Genomic DNA, 24,079 nt, shown 5'->3' with positions numbered 1-24,079 from the left:
CTCCTTGTCCTGACAAAAAACCCTTTTATTAATTGACTGTGAATTCTGCTCATTCACATCCAGCAAAGTCTTTCAAGGGAGGATTTACAGTCACAGACTTTATCTGGCTTGGAGAGCTGCCAGGCCCATATCTGCAAAACTTGGCAAGGAGTCTCGGAGAGTCACGAACCAATTAAGCGAACTAATTGTCTCCTGCAAACTCCACTCCCCTTTCGCCCTTCTTTTATTTCTTCTGGGAGGGGCCTCTCATTGTCCACCTGTGGCCGTACTCCCAAGTCGACCCCTGTTCTTTAGCTGTTCCCTTTGTCCAGCAACCCTGTGCATGCGCACACTGGGAACAGGCTCCAGCTGTTCATCTGCTTCACTGATGTCTGAGTCTGAAAGCAGCTGATAACTGGCATACGGCTTTAGCCCCCTCCCTGCCTCCGATACAGAGACCTCATCAGAGCCTTCCCCAGGCTCCAGGACTGGCCCATCTTCCTCCTCAACCTCCTCACTGTCCGAATCTGCTGCCAGCTCCACTGGCTGCTGGTGGACCACAACACTTCCAAAATAGGGGCCCAGGCCAATTGGCATACCGGATTTTGAAGGTCTCCCAGAAGGCCAAGAGGATAAGGAGAAGATCTCACCTTGAGCATCCTATTAGAGCGGTCAAGGGTCACAGCAGAGGAGGCTCTTCCTCTGGACCCCAGGATAATTTCTCAAATACTTTGGCCAACAGAGTCCTCAGCCCCTTCTGCTGGAGCAAGTGTGTTGGACCAGTCCCATTGGAGTGATACAGTTCCTCAGATAGCCTGTACTCATGCCATAAAGAGATTTAGAAGTCATAATCTGTCAGTGCATGCACAGGTCTATCACGTGTATCAGTCCAGGAGCAAGTACAGTCAACAGTGGTTTGTATCAAATAGTAGTTTTTTAAAATCTACAATAAGAATATAGGGATACTATACATACACATGCTACAAGTATTATCTAAACAAACAGCAATTACAGCAGGGAAGAAACTCAATGAATAAACCAACACGCCAGCAGGCTCTTAAAAGGATAACAGCCAAAGACCCTGCTGACTCATTCTCCTCATTGCATCAGTTGATCAGCTCTTAAATTATAACCTTGACACAACCAACACCCTGAATTTGTTGGCTGACAGGAACTTAAACAATTCCAATCAATCAACTAACTTTGATGTCCAAGAGAAGAGGTGTCTTAACTCCACATTCAATATCATTTCAGTCTTACAAGACTGTAAAATCTGGTGAGATTTCAGCAACTTAGTTCAAGTTGCTCACATATTGCCAAAATTTTGCAGGCTCTTGCATAAGAATGTTGAGGTCCCACCTCACCCTCTTCATTCCCTGAACTGCGACAGCAGGTGGAATCCTGGCCTGAAGCCAAAATATCTTTTTGCCCAAGTTACATTTTGAACAAAAGTGTTTGTGCACTTTCCCAGCGCACAAATCACAGTTTTGAACCATTATACATGGCCAACAGGAAATGAACTACTGCCAGGAAATGGAATTTCAGTGTGATTGCTTGACTTTTCGTTCCTAACCTAGTACTTTTTTTTTCTTTTCAAAATGGGGTTAAAAAAAAAATCCCCATTTTTTTAATGAATGGTTATTTCTGAAGACATTATAGTGAAAATGGCTCAGAAGGAGCTATGCAATTCTGGTAGAAATGGACATAAACTGGTAGAGTAATGCATGAAATGAGAGAGACAGACAGAGAGAGAAAGAGGGAGGGGAGGAGGGAGGGAGAGAGACACACACAGAGAGACAGAGAGAGAAAGAGAGAGAAAGGGAGAGCGCGAGAGAGACACGCGCACAGAGAGAGAAAGACAGAGACAGAGACAGAGAGATGGAGACAGAGAGACAGACAGAGAGACACGCACCCACACACATGCAAACACATTTCAGGAACAAGGATGTTCAGCTCTTCAGTTTGCTAACAAGTCTCTGAAGAGACAAAGCAGTTAGAGATGTAAGCTCAGATGAATCTTCCTAGCACAATGTAACATTATGTGTGCATCCTCCTGTGTGAGGCAGCACTGTGGGCTGTGTGCATCAAATTAGATCTTCAGCACCATGGACAACTCTCTTCCAATCAGCATAACTACAATATTCTGGATTCATTCCCCCAGAGTGTTTCAGAGCTTATACGATTTTGAATATGGTTCCTATATGCAACTTTTTAAAACAGCCGTGTCTTTTCCCCAGGAGCACATTCAAATTTTAGAGGACAGATAGATGTAATCTGAAAAAAAAGAGGTGGCTGCTTTAAAGAGTACTCAGAGATGATGGTGGCACTCCTTTATGTTCTGATGTACCTGGTTCAAACCGTTTTTGAATTGTTGCAATTCCTGAATTGGTCCTGTTCAAGTACATCTTGAATGCCAGACAAAGCCCTTCGATCCCATGAATTGCCAGACAAAAGTATATTTAACTTCTGTTACCTATCAATTCATATTATCTTAAAGAATAACCACCAAAACAGACATTACATGGAGATGGTGATACTCACAGATCGTTTTCAGTGTCTGACCGATTTGTCTTCTGTCTTTTGCAGATGCTGTAGGCGGTAACAGCTCCACCAATAATGAAAATAGCAACAACCACCACACCCAGGATTCCCAAAATGCCTCCTAGACCCGCCTGGGGCAATGGTTTATCTGTAACACCAAAGAAGAAGAAGAAATGAATTATTATGGTGAATAGAAATGCTTCTTTTAATAACGTAATTTCATTGCTTATCTTCTCCTTTAAGTATTCTACAGGTGCTAAGAAGAGTAGAACAATGTATTTTTAACTTTTCATTGATTAAGTGTTGCAATCTACTAAGGGAGGGAGGGAAAGAAGGAAGAAAAGAAGGAAGGAAGGAAGGAGACACAGAAGAAGGAAGGCAGTGGGAGAAGAAAGGAAGGAAGCAGAAGAAGGAAGTAGAGGTAGAAGAAGGAAGGTAGTAGGGAACAGAGGGAAGGAAGGAAGAAAAGAAGGAAAGAGAGAGAGAGAAATATAAGCAGGAAGGTAATAGGGGAAGGAAGGAAAGAAAGAGAGAGATAGAAGAAGGAAAGTAATAAGTAGAGGAAGAAAGGAAGGAAGGAAGGAAGGAGGGAAGGCAGAAAGGAAGGAAGGAAGGAAGGAGAGAGAGAGAAATATTGTTCATGTAACTCTGCATATGAGGCAATCATCATACCAATTTCGGTTTCTGATAGGCAGTTTAAGAACAGATTATACTTTGATTGTGGAAGATATGCATGCCAAAATCCATGATGACATATCCAGAGCGGAGATAGATCTCTCTAAATTACTAACATGCTGATCCCAGTAGTATAACCCTGGCTGGTTGTGGGTCTAGATCATTCTAAGACCCATAGGATAATTCCATGGAACTGAACCTAATTCTGACAGCCTCTCTGCAGAAGGACCATTCAAGAAGAACCATCTAAGCTCTGGGAAGAGTTCTCTATCCCATCTCCAGGCCTCCTGCTTAGGAAAGAAAGGAAAGGATGCCAGAACAAGGAAAAGCAGAGACAGGTGTGTCCTCACTCAAACTTTCTTGTCTCATCCCTGCTTGGCACAGGGATTCTGCTTGATTCCCCTGGAGAATCCGGAAACCTTCAACACAATTTCATTTCGAGGTTCAAAAGTTCAGTGCTGAGTGTTTTTATCCACCCTGGGTGGATGGAGATTTGCCTTCTGCCAACAGCATTGTCAAGGTTCCAAATAGAATCCAAAATTAAATCAGAGTCCGAGGCAAAGTATTGCTCAAAGTTCCAATTTATCAAGAGAGCCATGTTGGCACAACTGGGAAAACCTGAATCTGAAAGCTTCCCGATTTCCCGCACCCAGTTGAAAGTTCAAGATCTTGCCCCCACACCCACAAGTCCATCCCATGGTCAAATCTCCCACTGCCATGCTGGTAGCTTCCACCCATCCAGTTCCTGTCAGGTGCAGAGGTGCAGAGACAAAGGATGACCTTGGCTTTCTAGAAAGAATATTGTTATGGCTACATACCATCTAACTCCATACAATCCCCTTTCCATTTTCTACTATGCATTTTCCAATAGAAGGCATCTCTCTCCCTCCTCCTGTGCAACAGTGGGTCTTCTTATTTTTCTTGCCCGGTGATGTCAAAGAACCATCAGTTGAGTCAGAAAACATCCTTCTTTGGTTTTTCAAAAGGCAACTGGAGTTGTTTTTCCTTGAAGACATTTCACTTCTGATATGAGAAGCTTTTTTAGTTCTGAGGAACAGAAGAAACTTCTTGGATGAGAAGTGAAATGTCTTCAAGACGAAGGAAAAGGAAGAGGAGGAAGAGAAGGAGGAGAAGAAGAAGGACAACAAGAAGGAGGAGGACGAGGAGGAGGAGGAGAAGGACAAGAAGAAGGAAGAGGAGGAGGAGAAGGAAGAAGGAAGAAGGAGGAGGAGGAAGAAGGATAATAAGAAGGAGGAGGAGGAGAAGGAGGAGGAGGAGGAAGATGAGGAGGAGAAGAAGGAAGAAGGAAAAAGGAGGAAGGAAGAAGGAAGGAAGGAAGGAAGGTAGGAAGGAAGAGGAGGAGGAGGAGGAGGAGGAGGAGGAGGAGGAGGAGGAGGAGGAGGAGGAGGTGGTCCAGTTGCTTTTGAAAAAGCACCTTTGGGACAACCATGACCTGGACAACTGAGAATCTCCATGGACATCCTCCTCTGGTTGTTTCTTTGGCTGTTTAAGCTGTTGGCTTTTCCCTCTGGGATCGCAAGGAGTTTTATACCCCAGTCACACACTGCTCCTCAATCCCTGCCTCTCTGATCCTGCCCCCTGTACATCTTCATCTGGCCGGACTGTCATCCTTGCTGTATTTGCAGACTTGTTTTATATTTCTGTCCCTGCAAAGCTCTTTTGTCTTCCCAACAAAATAGAGCTGCCTGCCCGGTGATGGATGGGGCCATCCAAGTTTCCATCACGGAATGACACAGCCTTCTCGGCTGCAGTAGATGTCAGCGGGGAGGGGGAGCATTGGAGGAGAAAAGGGGCTGAGCGTTGATTTATTTATTTGATTTGTCAATCGTCTGCAAGATGATAGGTAGGAGAATAAACATGAGTATGAATGAAACGGGAGCGAATAAATGGGGACAAGTAGGACAGGGACAGTAGGTGCACCTTTAGGGACCTCTTAGGAATGGGGTGAGGTCCACGGTAGACAGTTTAAGGTTAAAGTTATGGGGATTTGAAGATGTAACAATGGATTTGAAGATGTAACAATGGAGTCAGGTAGAGCATTCCAGGCGTTGACCACTCTGTTGCTGAAGTCATATTTTCTGCAATTGAGTTTGGAGCGATCTACCTTGAGTTTGTATCTATTGTGTGCCCGAGTATTATTGGGGTTGAAGCTGAAGAAGTCATTGACTGGTAGGGTGTTGTAGCAGATAATTTTGTATACTACACTTAAGTCCGACCATAGGCAGCATAGTTCTAGGTTGTCCAAGCCCAAAATTTCAAGCCTGGTGGTGTTGGGTATTCTGTTGCGAGCAGAGGAGTGGACTATTCTCGTGAAATATCTCTGGACCCGCTCAATTGTATTAATGTCCAATATGCAGTGCAGAATCCGAACAGATGAGCTGTATTCGAGAATTGGTCTAGCAAAGGTTTTGTATGACGGAGCACCCACAGCTTTTGGAGGCGTCATTCCACGGATTAATTGTTCTAACTGTCAGGAAGTTTCTCCTTAGTTCTAGGTTGCTTCTCTCCTTGATTCGTTTCCACCCATTGCTTCTTGTCCTGCCCTCAGGTGAATAGGTTCACTCCCTCTTCTTTGTGGCAGGCCCTGAGATATTGGAATACACGCTTCTCCCATTTCTCATGTAATTACCCCAAAAACTCCCCGAGGAAGGCAAGCTTGGGAAAATCTCAGTCACTCAAGGAGTCTGATGCTGCAATCAAATTTTGAACTCTGGTTCCAAAGCAAATAATTTGACACCATAATAGTGTCATCATCATCACCATCACCATCAAACCAGAGTTTCATTTTGCAGAGATGACGGCTCCCTTCCCTGCTGGTTTGTTTTCTGCTGCCTGGGCTTTCCTTACATTCGGCGCTGTGTTATTGTATTTTTGTAATTATTGGATACAATTGTTTTAACCATTTCATATTCCAGGGAGCCCCCTTGAGAGGCTGGGGCAGAAAGACACACTATTATATTTCTTCCTAAGTGGAGTGGATAAATAAATAAAGCTCCAAGAATCGAAACCTTAAGCTTTGGAGCTGAAATTTAGCACTTGATTTCTTCCAGGGACCTCTTTATTTAGGGGGCAAACACCCGTATTCTGCTTTTGGCCGCGGTTGAGATTTCAAGAAGAAAAGGGGGCTGCGGCCAGAATGCTTTGCACAAAGTAGCTCTCTGCGTCTCCCTTAACCTTCCCAGACCTTAAGGTTTTATACAGTATTAGCACTTGAAAAAGCTAATCGCTTCCGTTCTTGGTAATAGAAGCAGCACAAATACAGTATCTAAATGGAAGGAGGGGGGAATCTGAGAACCATTTGCTCTCTGCTAGCTGTGGGGCTGATTATGGGCAGCTTCCCAGCTTGGTAAGGGAAAAGGGTAGTATGTGCTGTTGGGGGTTCGCAGGGGTTCAGGAGAACCTCTAGCTAAGATTCTGCGTGGTTCGGAGAACCCCCAAATCCCACTGCTGGCTGGCCTCGCCCACCCTGCCTTTCCCAGGAATCCCCATGTGGCCCATTTTTGATGCAGGTCAGTGGAGGGTGAGTGTGGGGGCTCAAGGAGGGCAGAAAACGGGCCTAATGGAAATTCGGGAAGGCCATTTTCACCCTCTAGGAGGCTTGAGGAAAGCCTCCAGAGCCCCAGGAGGGCAAAAATCCCCCTACTGTGGTACAGGGGGTCGACTAGGCCATGCCCACCATGCCAGCGGTGAAATTCAATTTTTTTTACTACCGGTTCTGTGGGCATTGCTCGGTGGGTGTGGCTTGGTGGGCATGGCAGGGGAAGGATACTGCAACATCTCCATTCCCACCACACTCTGGGGCCAGCCAGAGGTGGTATTTGCTAGTTCTCCGAACTACTTAAAATTTCAGTTACCAGCTCTCCAGAACCTGTCAGAACCTGCTAGATTTCACCCCTCCTCCATACTCATTGTTAATTGGTTCTGGGAGGCATGAGGAGTACCAAACAAACCTCATGATTTGTAACATGTGACCTGTCCAGAAAAGATAGATAGCTGACACCAACAGATTCTAGATTCTAATGTGTTTCCTCAAAAATAAGAAAGGGCCTTTGTTAATTTTTGCTCCAAAAGATGCATTAGGGCTTATTTTCTGATAAGGAGAAAATACAGTACTAAATGCAAAATCCCCATTCCCTCCCCACTCTGGGGCCAGCCAGAGGTGCTGTTTGCCGGTTCTCTGAACTACTCAAAATTTCTGCTATCAGTTCTCCAGAACCTGTCAGAACCTGCTGGATTTCACCCCTGAACCATGCCCACGCCCACCCAGCAAATGTGGAGAGAACCCATTGCTAAAATTTTTGAAGCCCACTCCTGAGCATTCACCCAAGGTTGCCAAACTTCTCTCCCCCCCTTACCCTCCCCTGGATAGTCAGAGGATGCTGGCGGGGTGGGGGCACGGCGGAGTTTGCTGGGAACGGATTTTGAAACACATGATAAAAGGATTTAATTTGCGCTACCTTCCAAGCTAATTAAAGTTGAAAACCAGCTAATTGGTACTTTGTACTTCTAGCTCCAGTGGTGATGAAAGAGAAAGATAATTGGGAGGGGAGGGGGGAGGGGAGGAGGAGGAGGTCGAAAGGCAGAAGGAGGGAGTGGGAGAAAGAGGGTGAAATGGATCAGATCACCTGCAAAGGACGGGGATGGGGATGGGTGGGCAGGAGAAGAGGACGAAGGGGCGAAGCTACCCGGCGATATCCAGGAAGGCGTGGAGGACAAAGGAAGACTCAAGAAGAAAGACGTTGCTCTTTATCCAACCTTGGATAATGTTAAAAGAAAAGAAGAAAGCAGAAAACGGCGGCCTTGAGTGAAACCCAGATTCTCGCAGCTTGCTGACAAAGAAGAAGCATCTTAACCAAGCACAGACAGTTCTCGACTTGCAAGAGTTTGTTTAGTGGCCATTCGAAGATGCCACAGCACTGGAAAAAGGCACTTGTGACTGTTTTTCACAGTTATGACTATTGCCCCACGGTCTCGTGATCAAAATTCAGATGCTCGGCAAATGGTTCCTATTTATGACGGCCGCAGCGTCCCGGGGTCATGTGTTCCCCTTTTGCAAGCCAAGTCAACGGGGAAGTCAGATTCGCTTAACAACCATGTGTCTCATTGAACAACTTCAGCGATGTGCTTAACATTGAGAAAAATGTTGAGAAAAAAAAAGTTGTAAAATGGGGCAAAATTGGCCTAAACAATTTCTCACTCAACCGCATCAAAGTCGCGCTCAATTGTGGTTGTTCATTGAGGGCTACCTGCCACCACTTCAAGACATTGATAAGGTCAATTCAATTCAATTCAATTCAATTTATTAGATTTATAGGCCGCCCAATCCCGGAGGACTCCGGGCGGCTTACAAAGAACAAGAAAAGAAAGCAGAATAAAATAAAAAATAATTTAAAAATTCCCCAACACGCATACGTTCTGATTGGGGCTGGACCCTATATAATGTCAACAGCCACAGGCCTGCCAGAATAGCCAGGTTTTAACAGCTTTTCTAAAGGCCATGAGGGTGGGTGAGGTCCGGACCTCTGGGGGTAGCTGATTCCACAGGGTCGGAGCAGCCACAGAGAAGGCTCTGCTCCGGGGGCCCACCAGCCAACACTGTCCGGCTGACGGCGTCCTAAGGAGGCCCACCCTGTGGGATCTTATCGGCCGTTGGGAGGTATGTGGCAGTAGGCGGTCTCGCAAATACACTGGTCCTGAGCCACGTAGGGCTTTAAAGGTAATAACACCTTGAATTGCGTTCGGAGACCAATTGGCAGCCAGTGCAGCTCGCAGAGGATAGGTGTAATATGGGTGTATCTCGGTACACCCAATATCACTCGCACGGCTGCATTCTGGACTAGCTGTAGTCTCTGAACGCTTTTCAGGGGTAGCGCCATGTAGAGCGCATTGCAATAATCCAGCCAATTGACAAGGTCCTCTCTGCGTTCCATTTTATTTATCGTAGTGAAGTCCGATCTTGACGCTGGATTCTGGTTCCAATCCCAACATCTTATGCTCCCTTTTAATAAGAGCCGGGGTGACATTTCCTGCAGGGTTGAAAGAAGGACGCAACCTTCAAATGTTCGTGCTTGAAGATATATGGCACCTGATGGTTTTGGTCCGAGATTAAAGAGAGCTAATGCCTTCCAGATGTTTGGGGCGATAGCTCCCCCAGTCCTCTGTAGCTGGTCATGCTAATCAGTGTTCAAGGGCCGATGCCTTGAACTGAGGGGGCAATCCTGTCTGGTTTTTTTTCCTGGACTGTAAATATCACTCTATTTTATAATTAGCCCGCAACAGTAGGATTTGTCCAGCTTTCCCAATAATCTGATTTAGCAGCTTGGCTTCATGGATGCTTCAGTCCAGAAGCACCACCCTGTCTGATCCTTCTGCACCGCAGCTGTGAAGAAGGGACAGAGATGGCCTTCCCTGGCACCTTGGCCTGGGGTTCAAGATGCAGCGCCTCTCTGGATGAAGGTGTCAGCATTCCAAATAGCATCCAAAATTAAATCAGAGTCCAAGGCAAAGTATTGCTCAAAGTTCCAATTGATGAAGACAGCCATGATGGCACATCTGGGAAAACCTGAATCTGAAAGCTTCCCAGTTTTCCCCACTTAGTTGAAAGTTCAAGATCTTGCCCCCAACACCCACAAGCCCAATCACATGGTCCAATCTCCCACTGCCATGCTGGCAGTTCCACCCAGCCAATTCCAGTCAGATGCAGAGGTGCTGAGACAAAGAATGACCTTGGCTTTCTAGGAAGAATTTTGTTATGGCTACATAGCATCTAACCCCTTACAATCCCCCCTCCCATTTTCCCACCATAGAAAATGCACAGTAGAATAATAGAAAGTGTGGCAGGCCAAAGAGCCAAAAGAAAAGATGGCTGCAGGCCTGACCAAAGGCTCTTTCCAACAGGCATGGCTAATAGATGCAAGATGACTTATCTTCCCATCTTTGAACACTTAATGTATGCCAGGCTCCAAAAACCGAGAGACACATTGAGTTTCATCTAAGCAGTTGTTGTGGCCCATCAGCAGCCAGCAGAGCTGGCAGCAGAATCGGACAGTGAGGAGGTTGGGGAGGAACATGGGACAGTCCTGGAGTCTGGGGAAGGCTGTGATGAGGGCTCTGTGTCGGAGGCAGAGATGGGGTTGAGAGATGGTATGGCAGTGATCAGGTGCCTACGGAGCTAGACAGCAGTGAGGCAGAGGAACAGCTGCAGCCTGTTCCCAGTGTGAGCATGTGCAGAGCTCCCAGAAGAAAAGAACAATTCAGAAATCAGTGAAACCCACCACTGTTTGACACCCCTGGTACAGGGTCTCCTGCTTGAGCAGGGAGTTGGATGATCTCCAAGGTCCTTCCAACTCAGTTATTCTGAGTTCATCAGCATTTTTTTTGTAGTACCTGTTTCCTGATCTGGCCTACACAGAAGGGATGGCAGATAATAACTCCAGCTCAATGAGTTTCTCAGTGGAGGGATGAGAGAGAATGATGGTCCACCTCCCATCCTTATAATTCAGGGTGCCTCAAAAGGCATATCTGCAAACAAGCTGGCACCCTTTCTGATCTTAGCAACTGTGCCTCAAAGCCTTCTCAAAGTTTGGCACCAGCCACAGTTGCAAAACCAGGATGTAATTTCAGGAAGGGAACAAACTATTGGGATTGCGTGAAACACACCAGAGAGACAACTCCATTTTCTCTTCCATAATTCTAATTGTTCCAATTAATTTGAGCAGGAAGAATGCTTCCCTGGAGCCCAATCGGCTGAGATGGACTCAGGTGTCTTCTCCTCCCCCGGAAGCCTGCTTCTCTCTGCCAAATTTTTAACACATAAACTTAGATGTGTAATCTACTCCTTTCAGCCCTCCTTGGTCTGGGGACATCTAGACTTCCTTCTCCAAGAAGAGTCCAGGGATCAAGTCTACATGTTTAATCTTCTGCAACGCAACTACAGCAGAATGTTGGCAAGCCTAGAGCGACTACTTACACCTGTTACACTTCCAATAGTTGCTACTTAAGGAATAGGTTTAGGTTTTTACAGTTGCAAGGCTGTGAAAGTTGGGCCATAAGAAAGGCTGAGGGCCAAAGAATGGAGGCCTTTGAACTCTGGTGCTGGAGAACACTCCTGCATTGAGTCCCTTGGACTGCAAGGCCATCCAACCAGTCAGTCCTAGAGGAGATCAACCCTGGCTGCTCTTTAGAAGGCCAGATCCTGAAGAGGAAACTCAAAGACTTTGGCCACCTAATGAGAAGGAAGGACTCCCTGGAGAAGAGCCTCATGCTGGGAACGATGGAGGGCAAAAGAAGAAGAGGGGGATGGCAGAGAAGGAGGTGGCTGGATGGAGTCACCAAAGCAGTCGGCGTGAGCTCAAATGGGCTCCGGAGGATGGTAGAGGACAGGAAGGCCTGGAGGAATGTTGTCCATGGGGTCGCGATGGGTCAGACATGGCTTCGCAACTAACAACAAGGGAATAAGGTGACATGGGATCTATAGCATAATATGCTTTTACTTGGCCTTATTTTCAGGGAGGTCTTATCATTTTTGAGGTTCAGGAGGCGGGGTCACTTCATGGCTGCTGCTGTGTTGCAATATTTTCATGGAGGGCTTATTCTCGGGGGAGGGTACATGCACTCAAAAGCCCGATTGGTCTTATTATCCAGGGAGGTCTTATTTTCAGGGTAATTATTATCCTGACATGTCACTGCCTTTCCAATTAAAATTAAAATAAAAAAATAAATAAAAATTAAAAAAAGGACTTATGGATCTCATTTTGGCAATTCCCGAGTTGCGCATCCTTTGTGCAACCGAAATGTTTGCTGGGCCCTTTGACCCATCCTGCAGCCACTTCATGAAAATCATCCAAATGGAGAGATTGTCCCAGCTGGGTGGAACATTTTCCTCTGCAGCCTGCCAACAATGATATTCTTTCTGCAGGAAAGCAGCTGCAGGGTTTAACGTCCCCATTTCCAGAGACCCAGATCTGGATCGGATTTACCATCCTGTCCAATCAAGCAGTCTGGAAGCTCCATTGTGGCGCGCAGGAGACCCACTGAGACATTCAAGTCAGGAGAATCCACGGGGAAACGAAAAGAGCTCTTCATGTCTAAAATGAAAGCTGATGGCAAGATTTGAAGATGGCCCACAAAGGAAGATGGGGCCCTGTTGAGCCTGTGTGTGCATTTTGTTCTCCCCCTCCAAGTTGTAATGGCTTCAACAAGCGTAGCAGATGCTGTTGGATGGTTCCCCTCTATAGAGAATGGCACTGTGTTTGAAATTACTTGAAATTTCACGCACATTCCTTCGGTGGAACAAATGCTCTTTTTCCAGAGGAAGGATGGAAAATTAGCACAAGGTCACCTGCTGATGAATTTTGAGGTCCATGAATGCTGGACGTGAACTGGTTCAAGGCAAGTGGCTGCCTTACAGATGTTTGGGACCGTGTCTCCTACATGTCCTTCTCAATGCCCCAAGAAAACACATCTGGCACCACAACATTGTCCAGTCTTGCTTAGATGTGGAGGAGATTCCAAGGCTTTTTGGAGTCTCTGCATCTATGGTGGGTTAAATCATGGTTCTCAACTGGAACACAGTAGGCAGGAATCATACGTGACCCCTGGGTATCCGTAAAGGTAAATATTTCTTTGGCACATACGTATGTGCTAGTCATTCACAACTCTAGAGGGTGGTGCTCATCTCTGTTTCAAAGCCGAGGAGCCAGCGCTGTCCGAAGACGTCTCCGTGGTCATGTGGCTGGTATGACTAAACACCAAAGGCACACGGAACACTGTTCCCTCCCCACCAAAGGTGGTTCCTATTTTTCTACTTGCATTTTCACATGCTTTCGAACTGCTAGGTTGGCAGAAGCTGGGACAAGTAAGGGGAGCTTACTCTGTTACATGGCGCTAGGGATTCGAACCGCCGAACTGCCAACTTTTCTGATCCTCAGTGTCTTAGCCACTGAGCCACTGGGTGTCTGTAGGGTATAGTAAAAAAAAAAAGTCATCGTAGTGGCTATGAAAGATTGATTGAAATTTTGTTTTGTGACTACCCCAGAACTCGGCTGGAAGGAGCCACATTGCACGCCAAATATTAAATAAGAGATATTCAACACAATAAGAGGATCATGGAAATAAGGATTAGAAAAAAAGGCATACAAGCTGAGAGGGTTTGCACATGACTTGATTTTGGCAGATCTTTGAAAGGGGATCAGATTTTTTGATGAGTACATTAAAAGAATTTGGGTCCCTAGCAGGTTTCAAGATTAATAAACAGAGGGGAAAAAACACGTTTAACAAAAAAATAAAATATGAAAATACACGATCAAATAGAATGGAGGAATCACGCAGGTTTTAAGATTGAGTAGAAGGTAAAATATTTGGGCATAAACGGTGACAAATATGAATTATGGGTTATTATAAAATAATAACTGTGTTAGGATGTGGAATGAAGTTTAAAAAGACATGTCAAAACGGGATAAATGACAATTGTCATTCTTGGGTAGAACTTCTGTGATTAAGTTGAATGTTTTACCCAGAATGTTTTCTTTTTGTCTCAGACAATATCTCCTTTGACAACTGATGTACCACTTAAAAAATAGGAGAAAGATATAGCTACATTTCTATAGCAAGAGAGAGAGACGGAAAGAAAATCACACGTTAAATATAAGATATTACAATGAGCAAAAGTAAGAGAAGGATGGGGACGCGGTGGCTCAGTGGCTAAGACACTGAGCTTGTCGATCAGAAAGGTCATCAGTTCAGAGGTTTGAATCTGTAGAGCCACATAATGGAGTGAGCTCCTGTTACTTCCCCACCTCAACTGAGTATGGGGTTGTGATGTCCAATGGTTGGATAACTTAAAAGTTGCTTTGGAGACAAATAGATTTGTTAACAGGGGACGCAGCGGCTCAGTGACTAAGATGCTGAGCTTGTCAATCAGAAAGGTCAGTGGTTCGGTGGTTCGAATACCTAGCATCACGTAACAGAGTGAGCTCATGTTACTTGTCCCAGCTTCTGCCAACCTAGCAGCTCGAAAGCATGTAAAAATGCAAGTAGAAAAATAGGAACCACCTTTGGTGGGAAGGGAACAGCGTTCCGTGCACCTTCGGCATTGAGTCATGCTGGCCACATGACCATGGAGACGTCTTCAGACAGCGCTGGCTCTTCAGCTTTGAAATGGAGATGAGCACTGCCCCCTAGAGTTGGGAAGGACTAGCACATGTGTGCGAGGGGAACCTATACCTTTTACCTTTTAGGAGAAGGATTGAGCTTATCTGATTTGAAACTGTATTTTGGTGCCAGCTGTTCGGTTTGAGCGTCGTTAAGAAATAGAAAGTTATTCGATCTGGAAGGTCACTAGATTAAGAAAGGATAGATTTATGTTATGATAAACCTTAGCTAAGTGCAGATTTTAAAAATCATTATGTCAGGCAGGTTATTCTTAGAATAGGGAATAAATATAAAAATTGAGATTCTGCCCGAAAACACCTTTGTGGCTTTCAGCCCTATAAGCGTTTTACAAATGAGAAACGTTAAGCAGACATTAATGGTTAACTTATTGTGATGTATTCAAAACCTCTGAAGGAGATTGTGAAATGAAGTCGGGGGAAGATTTGACAACCCAAGGATACGCTTGGCGAAGGTTTCCTTATGTAAAATGTATAGAAAAGTTTAAAGCGGATGAAAAAAAAATGTGATTTTGAGCAAAGTAAGTGAGTTTGAAAAGAATGATGCACTAACGATGAATGTGTTATTGAAAAACAGTATTAACATTTGCTGAGATAGAACAAATGAAAAATGTATGATCAAATGGACTAAAAAAAAATGGCTGTAATATATAGAATGGGCCAAGGGGAAAATATGCGGGTTGGAAGGATTGAAATTCTCCTTATTTTTCAGCCTTAAAGAGAATTTTTATGAAATGAGGAATCGTTGGTAATTGTCGTCAGAGAAATTGTCTAGAACCGGGATGGCAACGCCATGGCACGCATGCCACAAGTGACAAGGGGAGCCCTCTCAGCGGGCACACTGTGCCAGTACATGTGCCTCCCACCGGCCAGCTGATTTTCAGGTCTCTGCTGCACATGCGGGAGATGCACAGCAGGGCAGGGGGTCTCACATGGGCATGCGCAGGGGGTAGGGGGAGCATGGTGGTGGTGGTGCGGTGTGCCTCCTTAAGCCCTGTTTTTGGCCCCTGGAGGCTTCAGGGAGGCCTGCTACAGTGGTGGGATTCAGCCAGTTCGCATCTATTCTGGAGAACCGGTTGCTAACTTTCTAAGCAGTTTGGAAAACCGGTTATTGGAAGAAATCTCCTTTTGCTTTCCCCCCACTTTGTAGGGCTTATCCTGTAAGGAAGGCAGGAAGGAAACATTCCGGTGTTGTTTCTAGCTTAATCTTTATTGCTCTGCATACAGAAACTGTCTCTCCAGTTAACACTTATTACACTGTATTTATTTATTTATTTATTAGACTTCTATACCGCTTAATAGGGATTTCAGCCCTCTCTAAGTGGTTTACAATTTTTTTTTAGCAAATTGAGTCAGCAACCTGCCCCCACAGTCCGGGTCCTCATTTCACCCACCTCGAAAGGATGGAAGGCTGAGTCGACCTTGAGCCGGTGAGATTTGAACTGCTGAACTGCAGATCACAATCAGCTGAAGTGGCCTGCAGTACTGCGCCCTAACCACTGCGCCATCTCGGCTCTGTAACAGCTACGGCGAAGCGCCCATCGACGTGAGTGACGTTGAGTTGGCCACGCCCACATAGTCACATGACCACTGAGCCACGCCTACCCAGCTGGTCATTAGGGCAGAGAACCAGTTGTTAAATTATTTGAATCTTACCACTGGCCCGCTAGTCCCAAAATGGCCTGTGGGGTGTGTGTGTCACACAGGCATTGCATATGAGTGTGGGTATATGTGCATGGTCACATGCATGTGCACACTTTCGGCACGCAAGGACGAAAAGGTTCAGCCATTGCTGGTCTAGAATGTATAAAGGCTTTTTGAATCTTTTCCGGAAATGATAACAACATGAAAGAGTCATTTTTATCATGCCGGATGGAGACGTAAACTAAGCTAATTTTCTATAATACAAATACAGCCCTTAATTCAGAAGATTTGGAAGGTTAAAACACAATTACAAAGAGAGATTTTTCTTTTGGGATTAATGAACAAGCAAGGGGGAAAACCATCATGGAAAATTGTTTTTCGATATGGCGACTGTTGTTATACGTTCAAAAGTGGAAAGGATTGACAATATCCAGAACGGAAGAAGGTCGGTGAAGAGGATGGATAAATTAAGTTCTCTGATTAAAGGGGAAAAAAACAACAGCCACATTTATGTCTGATTGAAAACCTCTTACCATATAGACTTTTTGCAGAAAATGGGGAAAAAGCACTCATCATTCGTGGGTTTTGATTAGAAAAATAACTGGATGATAGAAAAGGATGGGCTTTCTGCGGTAATCAGAGAAAACTTTGTAATTATATTTGCTGCAAAGGAAATTGGAAGCTTTTAAAATTTATTTTTATCCTTCCTTCCTTCCTTCCTTCCTTCCTTCCTTCCTTCCTTCCTTCCTTTTTCTTTCTTTCTCTTTTCTGCTTTGATTTTATAAATTTGTGTTAATTTTTCAGCTCTTTGTAAAACTTTCAATCGAAAATTATATATGGGGGTGGGGGGGACAGACACATAGACTCCAACACCCAGAATTCCTCAGTCGGTGTGCGAGCTAGAGAATTCTGGGAATTGAACTTCACATGTCTTAAAATCATGAAGTTTGAGAAACATCATTCCTTCTCTTTCTCCCACAGGGTGCCCAAATTGTGGAATGTTTTTCCCAGGGAGATCCATTTTGTCCTGACATTCAAATTTTTTTTAAAAAAATAACAACATCACATCTCTTTGGTGAAGGTTTATTTAATTGCCTTTAATTGCTTCATTCAACAAAAATTTGTGGGTCATAAGAGGAGGACTACCTGTACAAATCCTGGCTACCAGATGTTTGCAGGTTTTCTGTCTAGGTATGATTTGTAAGAATTGGACTGCCATCTGTCAGAAATGGCATAAGGTCTCTTGCTTGGGCGGGGGGGGGTTGGACTAGATGACCTACAAGGTCCCTTCCAAATCTGTTATTCTGTTATTATCATGTTTTATATTCCTGCTTCAAAACAACCTTGTGTACTTCTCTGGACAAAAATAATCTGCAAACAAAATCAACACCCATCGGTACACATTTATTACATAAATCTTAATTGGCTGGGCGCAGTCAACTCCAGCCGCAACTCAAGTGTATTCAGGCATTGTGTGTATTGTGTGAATGCTCCACAAAGCTGGATAATGCAGCTTCTTTAATGCTCAGATCTGCTGGGGAATCAGCAAACTCTGTCCTGGATTTCTTATCAAGATTTCTGCAGCTGGTCTGAGAAGAGATTTGGGGGGACACGGCTGGCTCTCTTCCCTTCATCCCTTCCTTCTGCAGGCGAGGTAGGCATCCTATTAGCAGTTTGGAAGGCAGTGAATAGGGGGGGGGGATTGTTTCTGATCAGGGGTGAAATCAACTTACCTTCACTACCGGTTCGCAAATGTGAGCCCCCAACGCATTCGCTTGACTAACACGCGGTCCCTCCACGCATACGTAGAGTGTCAAAATCAGGACGTGATGATGTCCGGATGGATGGGCGGGGCCTGCTACCGAGCGTACCCACAAAAGTAAGTAGAACAGCAAGTAAGGGGGGGGGGATCCCCTGTGCCATGTGATTTAGATTAGCTAGAAAGCAAGAAATCCGACGATTCTAGCTAATATACCGTAAATCGTGCATCACAACTGATTGTTAGAAATACCGGTTTGCCCGAACCAGTAGCGTTTTTGCAACCGGTTCGGGCGAACCGATCCGAACCAGTAGCATTTCACCCCTCTTTTTGATGGAATGCAGTCTGCCCCTTTCAAGACTATTTTCTTTGAGTGACTTCCTGATAGAGGCAGCATTAGGAGGCAGGGGGGAGGAGGAAAAAAACACCTTGGGTACAGCCGTTATCGCAGTGGGAGTCCTGCTGGATTAAATTCTCTCCAGTCCCTAGAAGCTGATGGAAGATAGTTGGATAAATCAAGCCACTAGCTTTGCTAGGCAGGTTTTGGGCTGCAAATGACCTTCAGCGCTTATTCTGCCCAAAGGGGAAATTCTTCCTGACTTGTAGGTCTATTTATGGTGCCTTCTGCAAGGGTTGGGGATCAAAATGATGGCCGATCATGGACCAGTCCCGCCTGCCATATTTAATTTGGGGCTCTGCACCTCGGTTATTTACCAGGTTGGAGTGAATCCAAAGAAGGGGAGCCAAAGGGAAGCGGTGGATTTATCTTACCGCAGTGACTAGTTTGTAAGCAGGAGCCAGTTTGATGTAGCGGGAAAGGCATCAGGGTAGAAACTGGGAGATGGTGAGTTGTAGTTCCATCTTAGACAGGAAAGCAGTTCGGTGACTTTGAGCTAATCACCAGGAAATGGTGAGTTCTAGTTCTACTTTTGGCATGAAATCCAGATGGGTGATTTTGAGTAAATCACTGGGAGATGGTGAGTTGTAGTTCCACTTTAGGCATGAAATCCAGATGGATGATTTTGGGTTAATCACCAGGAGATGGTGAATTTTAGTCTCGCCTTACACAAGGAAGCCAGCTGGGTGCCAATCACCAGGTGACAAGGAGTTCTAGTCCCACCTTGGACCCAAAACCAGCTGGGTGACCTCGGGCCAGTCTTTTTCTCCAAGCGCTAAGAAGGAGGCGATGGCAAAACACTTCCAAAACCATGCCACGAGAACTACAGGGCCTTCTCCAGGAAAAAAGAGATCAACCCCCAACTTGAAGGTACCAAAAGGAAAATTTGCAATTACGACGGTCATTTTTAACACTGAATTCCAGCAACAGCTGAATTTAACAGCCCAGAACACCCACAGGTTCTCAAGATACGCTCCTACATTGCTAGACGAATCTGAAACACCTCTGGATTTCTCTGCTCTCCTTGGGAAAATGCCAAGGAAGCGGGCTGAAAAATCTAACACAACGAAATTCAACGTAGAGAAAAGTAAAGTCCTACACTTAGGCACAAAAACCCAAAAGGACACATATAAACTGGGTGAAACCAGGCTTAATAGCAGTAACTGGCAGAGGGATCTTGGAGTCTTAGTGGACAACCAGCTAAATAGGAGCCAGCAGTGTGCAGAGGCAGCCAAAAAAGCCAACACAATCCTAAATTGCATTAACAGAGGGATACAATCAAGATCAAGGGAGGTACTAAGACCACTCTATAGAGCCTTAGTAAGGCCACACCTAGAATCCTGCATCCAGTTTTGGTCACCACACTATAAAAAAGATGTTGAGGCTCTAGAAAGAGCGCAGAGAAGAGCAACAAAGACAATGAGGGGACTGGAGGATAAAATATACGATGAACGGTTGCAGGAGCTGGGCTGGCTAATCTAGTGAAGAGAAGGACCAGGGGAGACACGATAGCAGCCTTCCAATATTTGAGGGGCTGCCACAGAGAGGAGGGGATCAAGCTATTCTCCAAAGCCCCTGAAGGCCAGACAAGAAATAATGGATGGAAACTGAACAAGGAGAGATTCAACCTGGAAATAAGGGGGAATTTTCTGACAGTGAGAACAATAGCAATAGCAGTTAGACTTATATACCGCTTCATAGGGCTTTCGGCCCTCTCTAAGCGGTTTACAGAGTCAGCATATTGCCCCCACAGTCTGGGTCCTCATTTTACCCACCTCGGAAGGATGGAAGGCTGAGTCAACCCTGAGCCGGTGAGATTTGAACAGCCGAACTGCAGAACTGCAGTCAGCTGAAGTAGCTGCATTTAACCACTGCGCCACCTCGAAGGATGGAAGGCTGAGTCAACGTTGAACAACCAACCCATGGAACAGAAGTTGCCCTTGGAAGTTGTGGGAGCTTCATCACTGGAGGCTTTCAAGAAGAGACTGGACTGCCATCGGTCAGAAATGGTGTAGGGTCTCCTGCTTGAGTGGGGGGGAGGGGTTGGACTAGATGACCAAGAAGGTCCCTTTCAACTCTATTAATTTGTTAAATCTCACAGAAAGGAAAGGCCACATTCCAAGATTCAATGCCAGGGACTCGGAGACGAAGGATTATTCAAACTAAGAGCAGAGGAGGAGAACCAGACCTGTTTTCTCATTCAGGTAATGTTTCCGCGGAGGTCCTTGGCAAATATTTTAGGTCAGAAATAATTGGCAGCTTGTCACCGAACGCTATGAAGCTTCCATTACTGGGTTAGAAGAACTATCCAGTTAAATGATGTCCTTTTTAAAATAAATAAATAAATAAAAATAAGGCCATGAATTAATAACACTATTAAGCATGCATTGCGTAGCACGATTCCTTTTATTAAAATTTAAAAAAAACCCACCAAGAACCATGTAGTTAATTGGATGACAGTGTAACCCCAGGAAATGGCTGTTTAGCAAACTAATGCCTATTTAATTAGTAGCCCGCTTCTCAATAATGATTTTTTAAAATGCCAATCTTGGTTTGCTGTTTCTCTTCCCTCCCCGCTTTGCTCTTCCTTCACCGAATTGAGTTACAACAGGAGATGGCAAGAACTCCCCGGCTTGGCCTTCATTTAAGCTTCTGGACGGCTGAGGAGCAAACTTAAATTGCCTGGATAATGGCTGGCACGCCCCTTGCTTTCTGGCTTCCAAATCAGCCAAGATGTCTTCTTCCCATTACAGAGGCTTTGTCTCCATGGTGGGATTCAATTTTATTATTTTTTTTACTACTATGGACGTGGCTTGGTGAGCGTGCAGGGGAAGGATACTGCAAAATCCCCATTTCCACTCCACTGCTGGGGAAAGGATACTGCAAAATCTCCTTTTCTACCCCACTCTGAGTAGTATGGTCCCATATTTGGGCATATCAAATGCTTTGACAAAAAACTCTATCTATCTATCTATCTATCTATCTATCTATCTATCTATCTATCTATCTATCTATCTATCTATCTATCATCTATCTATCTATCTATCTATCTATCTATCTATCTATCTATCTATCTATCTATCTATCTATCATCTCTCTCTCTCTCTCTCTCTCTCTATCTATCTATATATCAATCATCTCTCTCTCTCTATTTCTCTCTCTCTCTCTCTAATTATCTATCTATCATCTATCTATCTATCTATCTATCTATCTATCTATCTATCTATTTATCTATCTATCTACTATCTGTCTGTCTGTCTGTCTATCTATCTATCTCTATCTATCTATCTATCATCTATCTATCTATCTATCATCTCTCTCTCTCTAGCTATCTATCTATCTCTATCTCTCTATTTCTCTCTCTCTCTTTTATCTATCTATCTATCTATCTATCTATCTATCTATCTATCTATCTATCTATCTATCTATCTATCTATCTACCTACCTACCTACCTACCTACCTACCTACCTACCTACCTACCTACCTACTTATCATCTATCTATCTATCTCTCTATCTCTATCTATCTATCTTTCTATCTATCTACACACACATACCACATACACACCACACACACACGATTCACTTTTCCAATCAATTCTTGCTGCCATCATCAAACATCTGAGTAAAATTGTGATTCTCTTCATTTATACTCTCTGGAATAATTCCTAAAAAAAGACGGATTCTTTTTATATCTCTTCTGCTACTAGAGGACACACGTCTAATCCGGTGTAGGCTTTGCACTTCTCTAATTGCAGGATGCTGGTTTTCCGTTGCAACAGATGTCAACAGAACGCACGGAGAACTCTACTGGAACAAGCCAATTTTTTTTTTAAGCCTCTCTTAAGCCAGCATTTGGTTTTTCTCACAGGGGCCAAACCGATGCTCCTGGGAGGCTGATCGTCACACGCACGGAACATGCTCATCTCTGGCTCCAGTTTCTCTGTAGTTGGTCCATGGCGCCATGTTTTTCCTAACTTGGATGTATTATGAGGTCTTCAACAGTAAGAGTCTTTGCCAGGCTGTCCTCTAGGAATGTATCTAATCCAGTTTGAAAGTCGCTCTTGTTGATAGCCATCACCTACAATTCCACAACTGAATTAAATGTTGGGTGAAAATGTACTTTCTTTTGACTATTCTCAGTGGCCTTCAAGTTTTGTTAGATGATTCCTGGTTGGAGAATTAAGACAAGGAAGGGAGGGAGGGAGGAGGGGGAAGGAAGGAAGGAAGGAAGGAAGGAAGGAGAAAGTGGAATAGAGGGAAGGAAGGGGAAGTGGACGAGGAATAGAGGGAAAGAGGGAAGGAAGGGAGAAGGAGGAGGTGGAATAGAGAAAAGGAAGGGGAAGAGGAAGAATGAAGGAAAGGAAGGAAGGAAGAAGGTGGAATAGAGGGAAGGAAGAGGAAGAGGAGGAGGAATAGAGGGAAGGAAAGAAAGAAGGAGAAGGAGGTGGAATGGAGGGAAGGAAGAGGAAGAGGAGGAATAGAGAGAATGAATGGAAGGAAGAAAGAGAAGGAGGAGAAGGAGGCAGAATAGAGGGAAGGAAGGGGAAAAGGAGGAAGAAGGGAAGGGAAGAAGGAAAAACCCTTCCCTATTTTCTTCAAACAAAACATGATTTTATCTTTTTAAAATTCTTCTTGAGCATCTTTTTTGTTTTTCTAAGTTAAGGAGTATCAGACATTCTGGTCTTTTTTTTTTTCCAAAATAAGGAAAGCCTTTGGACTCCCGGATAATTTGCGCTGCTGTCTTTTGCACTGTTTCCCACCCTACTATTAGGCGATGTGTGCAGACATATAATCACAGTTAGAGATCTCGAGGTCTAGTCTACTCCGTGTGTAGGCCCAGGTTTCTATCCCACACCAACCTTCCTCTCCGGTGCACCAACAGGAATGCCGGCAACGCTTGAGTGGCCGGCTAAAGTTAGGATTAGGGTTATAATCTTTCCCATCCTAAATTCCTGGAAGGCTAAGGCAGGCTGGGGTATTATTGATAAAAGTTGGTGAACACAAAACCAAGTACTCAGTTTCTCTCTCTCTCTCTCTCTCTCTCTCTCTCTCTCTCTCCCTCCCTCCCTCCCGCCCTCCCTCCCTCCCTCCCTCCCTCTTTCTCTCTCTCTCACACACACGATTATATTCATTATTGAAATAGTTTGAAAGGTGTCATTTGCTAAGAGTTGGTAGATATTGACATATATGACCTGCCTAAATGGAAATGCTGAAATAGAGCCCTGATAACTTCACACCATATTCTAGCACAGGGATGGCGAAACTTTTCGGCACCGAGTGCCGAAACCGGAGCACATGTGCGCGCGCATGCATGTTAATGCGACGGACTGCTGGAAACTCAAAGACCAGCTTGCTGGCGCATGTATGCCTGTTTTGGGGCTCTTCTCAGGCCATTTTCAAGCTGTTTTGCAACCTGAGAGAAATGTGGGGGCCCCCAGAAGTGACTTGCCTTCTTCCTTTGCCCCGGGGAAATCTGGAGGTGTGGGGAGCAAAGCCCCCTCCTAAAGTGCCAGCATCACCTGAGAAGGCTTCCAACAACTGGCTCTCCTCTGGCGCTGATGGATTTGCACCTGTTCCTTGTTAGTTCTGGGGTGGGGTGAAAAATTGGGAGCTGGAGCTTCCTGCTTCTCCTCCCCCCCGCAAAAAAAAAGAATTAAAAGAAAAACTAAAAAAAAACCGTCAGCTCTGATCTCTTCTTTTGGCTTTAGCCATCACGGAGAGCGAGAGAGAGAAGCCTGGGAACACAAAGAGACACATTCCCCAGGGTTGATGACGGCCATGCCAGGCCCTCTGCAGCTGTGGCTTCCTTCCTTCCCCCCACCTCTTCTCCTCTCTGGCTCTGTGTCTCTTTGTTCTCTGAGCTGAGCTGAACCCAGCCAGACTGAGCCAGCTG

At 44.9% G+C, this 24,079-nt stretch overlaps 1 protein-coding gene across 1 annotated transcript in view; it reads right to left on the bottom strand.

Moving 5' to 3' along the window:
* The window catches only part of NECTIN1 (nectin cell adhesion molecule 1), a 184,331-nt gene that overhangs the window by 9,951 nt on the left and 150,301 nt on the right, over nucleotides 1–24,079 (bottom strand). The window contains exon 6 of the mRNA XM_087706434.1: nucleotides 2,521–2,668. Coding sequence (XP_087562560.1) covers nucleotides 2,521–2,668 — 148 coding nt within the window. The remainder of the gene's footprint in view (nucleotides 1–2,520; nucleotides 2,669–24,079) is intronic.

This window comes from Thamnophis sirtalis, unplaced genomic scaffold (genome assembly GCF_051295495.1).
Source record: "Thamnophis sirtalis isolate CommonGarterSnake01/CBP01778 unplaced genomic scaffold, rThaSir2_p1.2 scaffold_2, whole genome shotgun sequence".
Classification (NCBI taxonomy): domain Eukaryota; kingdom Metazoa; phylum Chordata; class Lepidosauria; order Squamata; family Natricidae; genus Thamnophis; species Thamnophis sirtalis.
The sequence above is the reverse complement of the archived record's forward strand: the minus strand, read 5'-3'. Positions and strand labels throughout refer to the sequence as shown.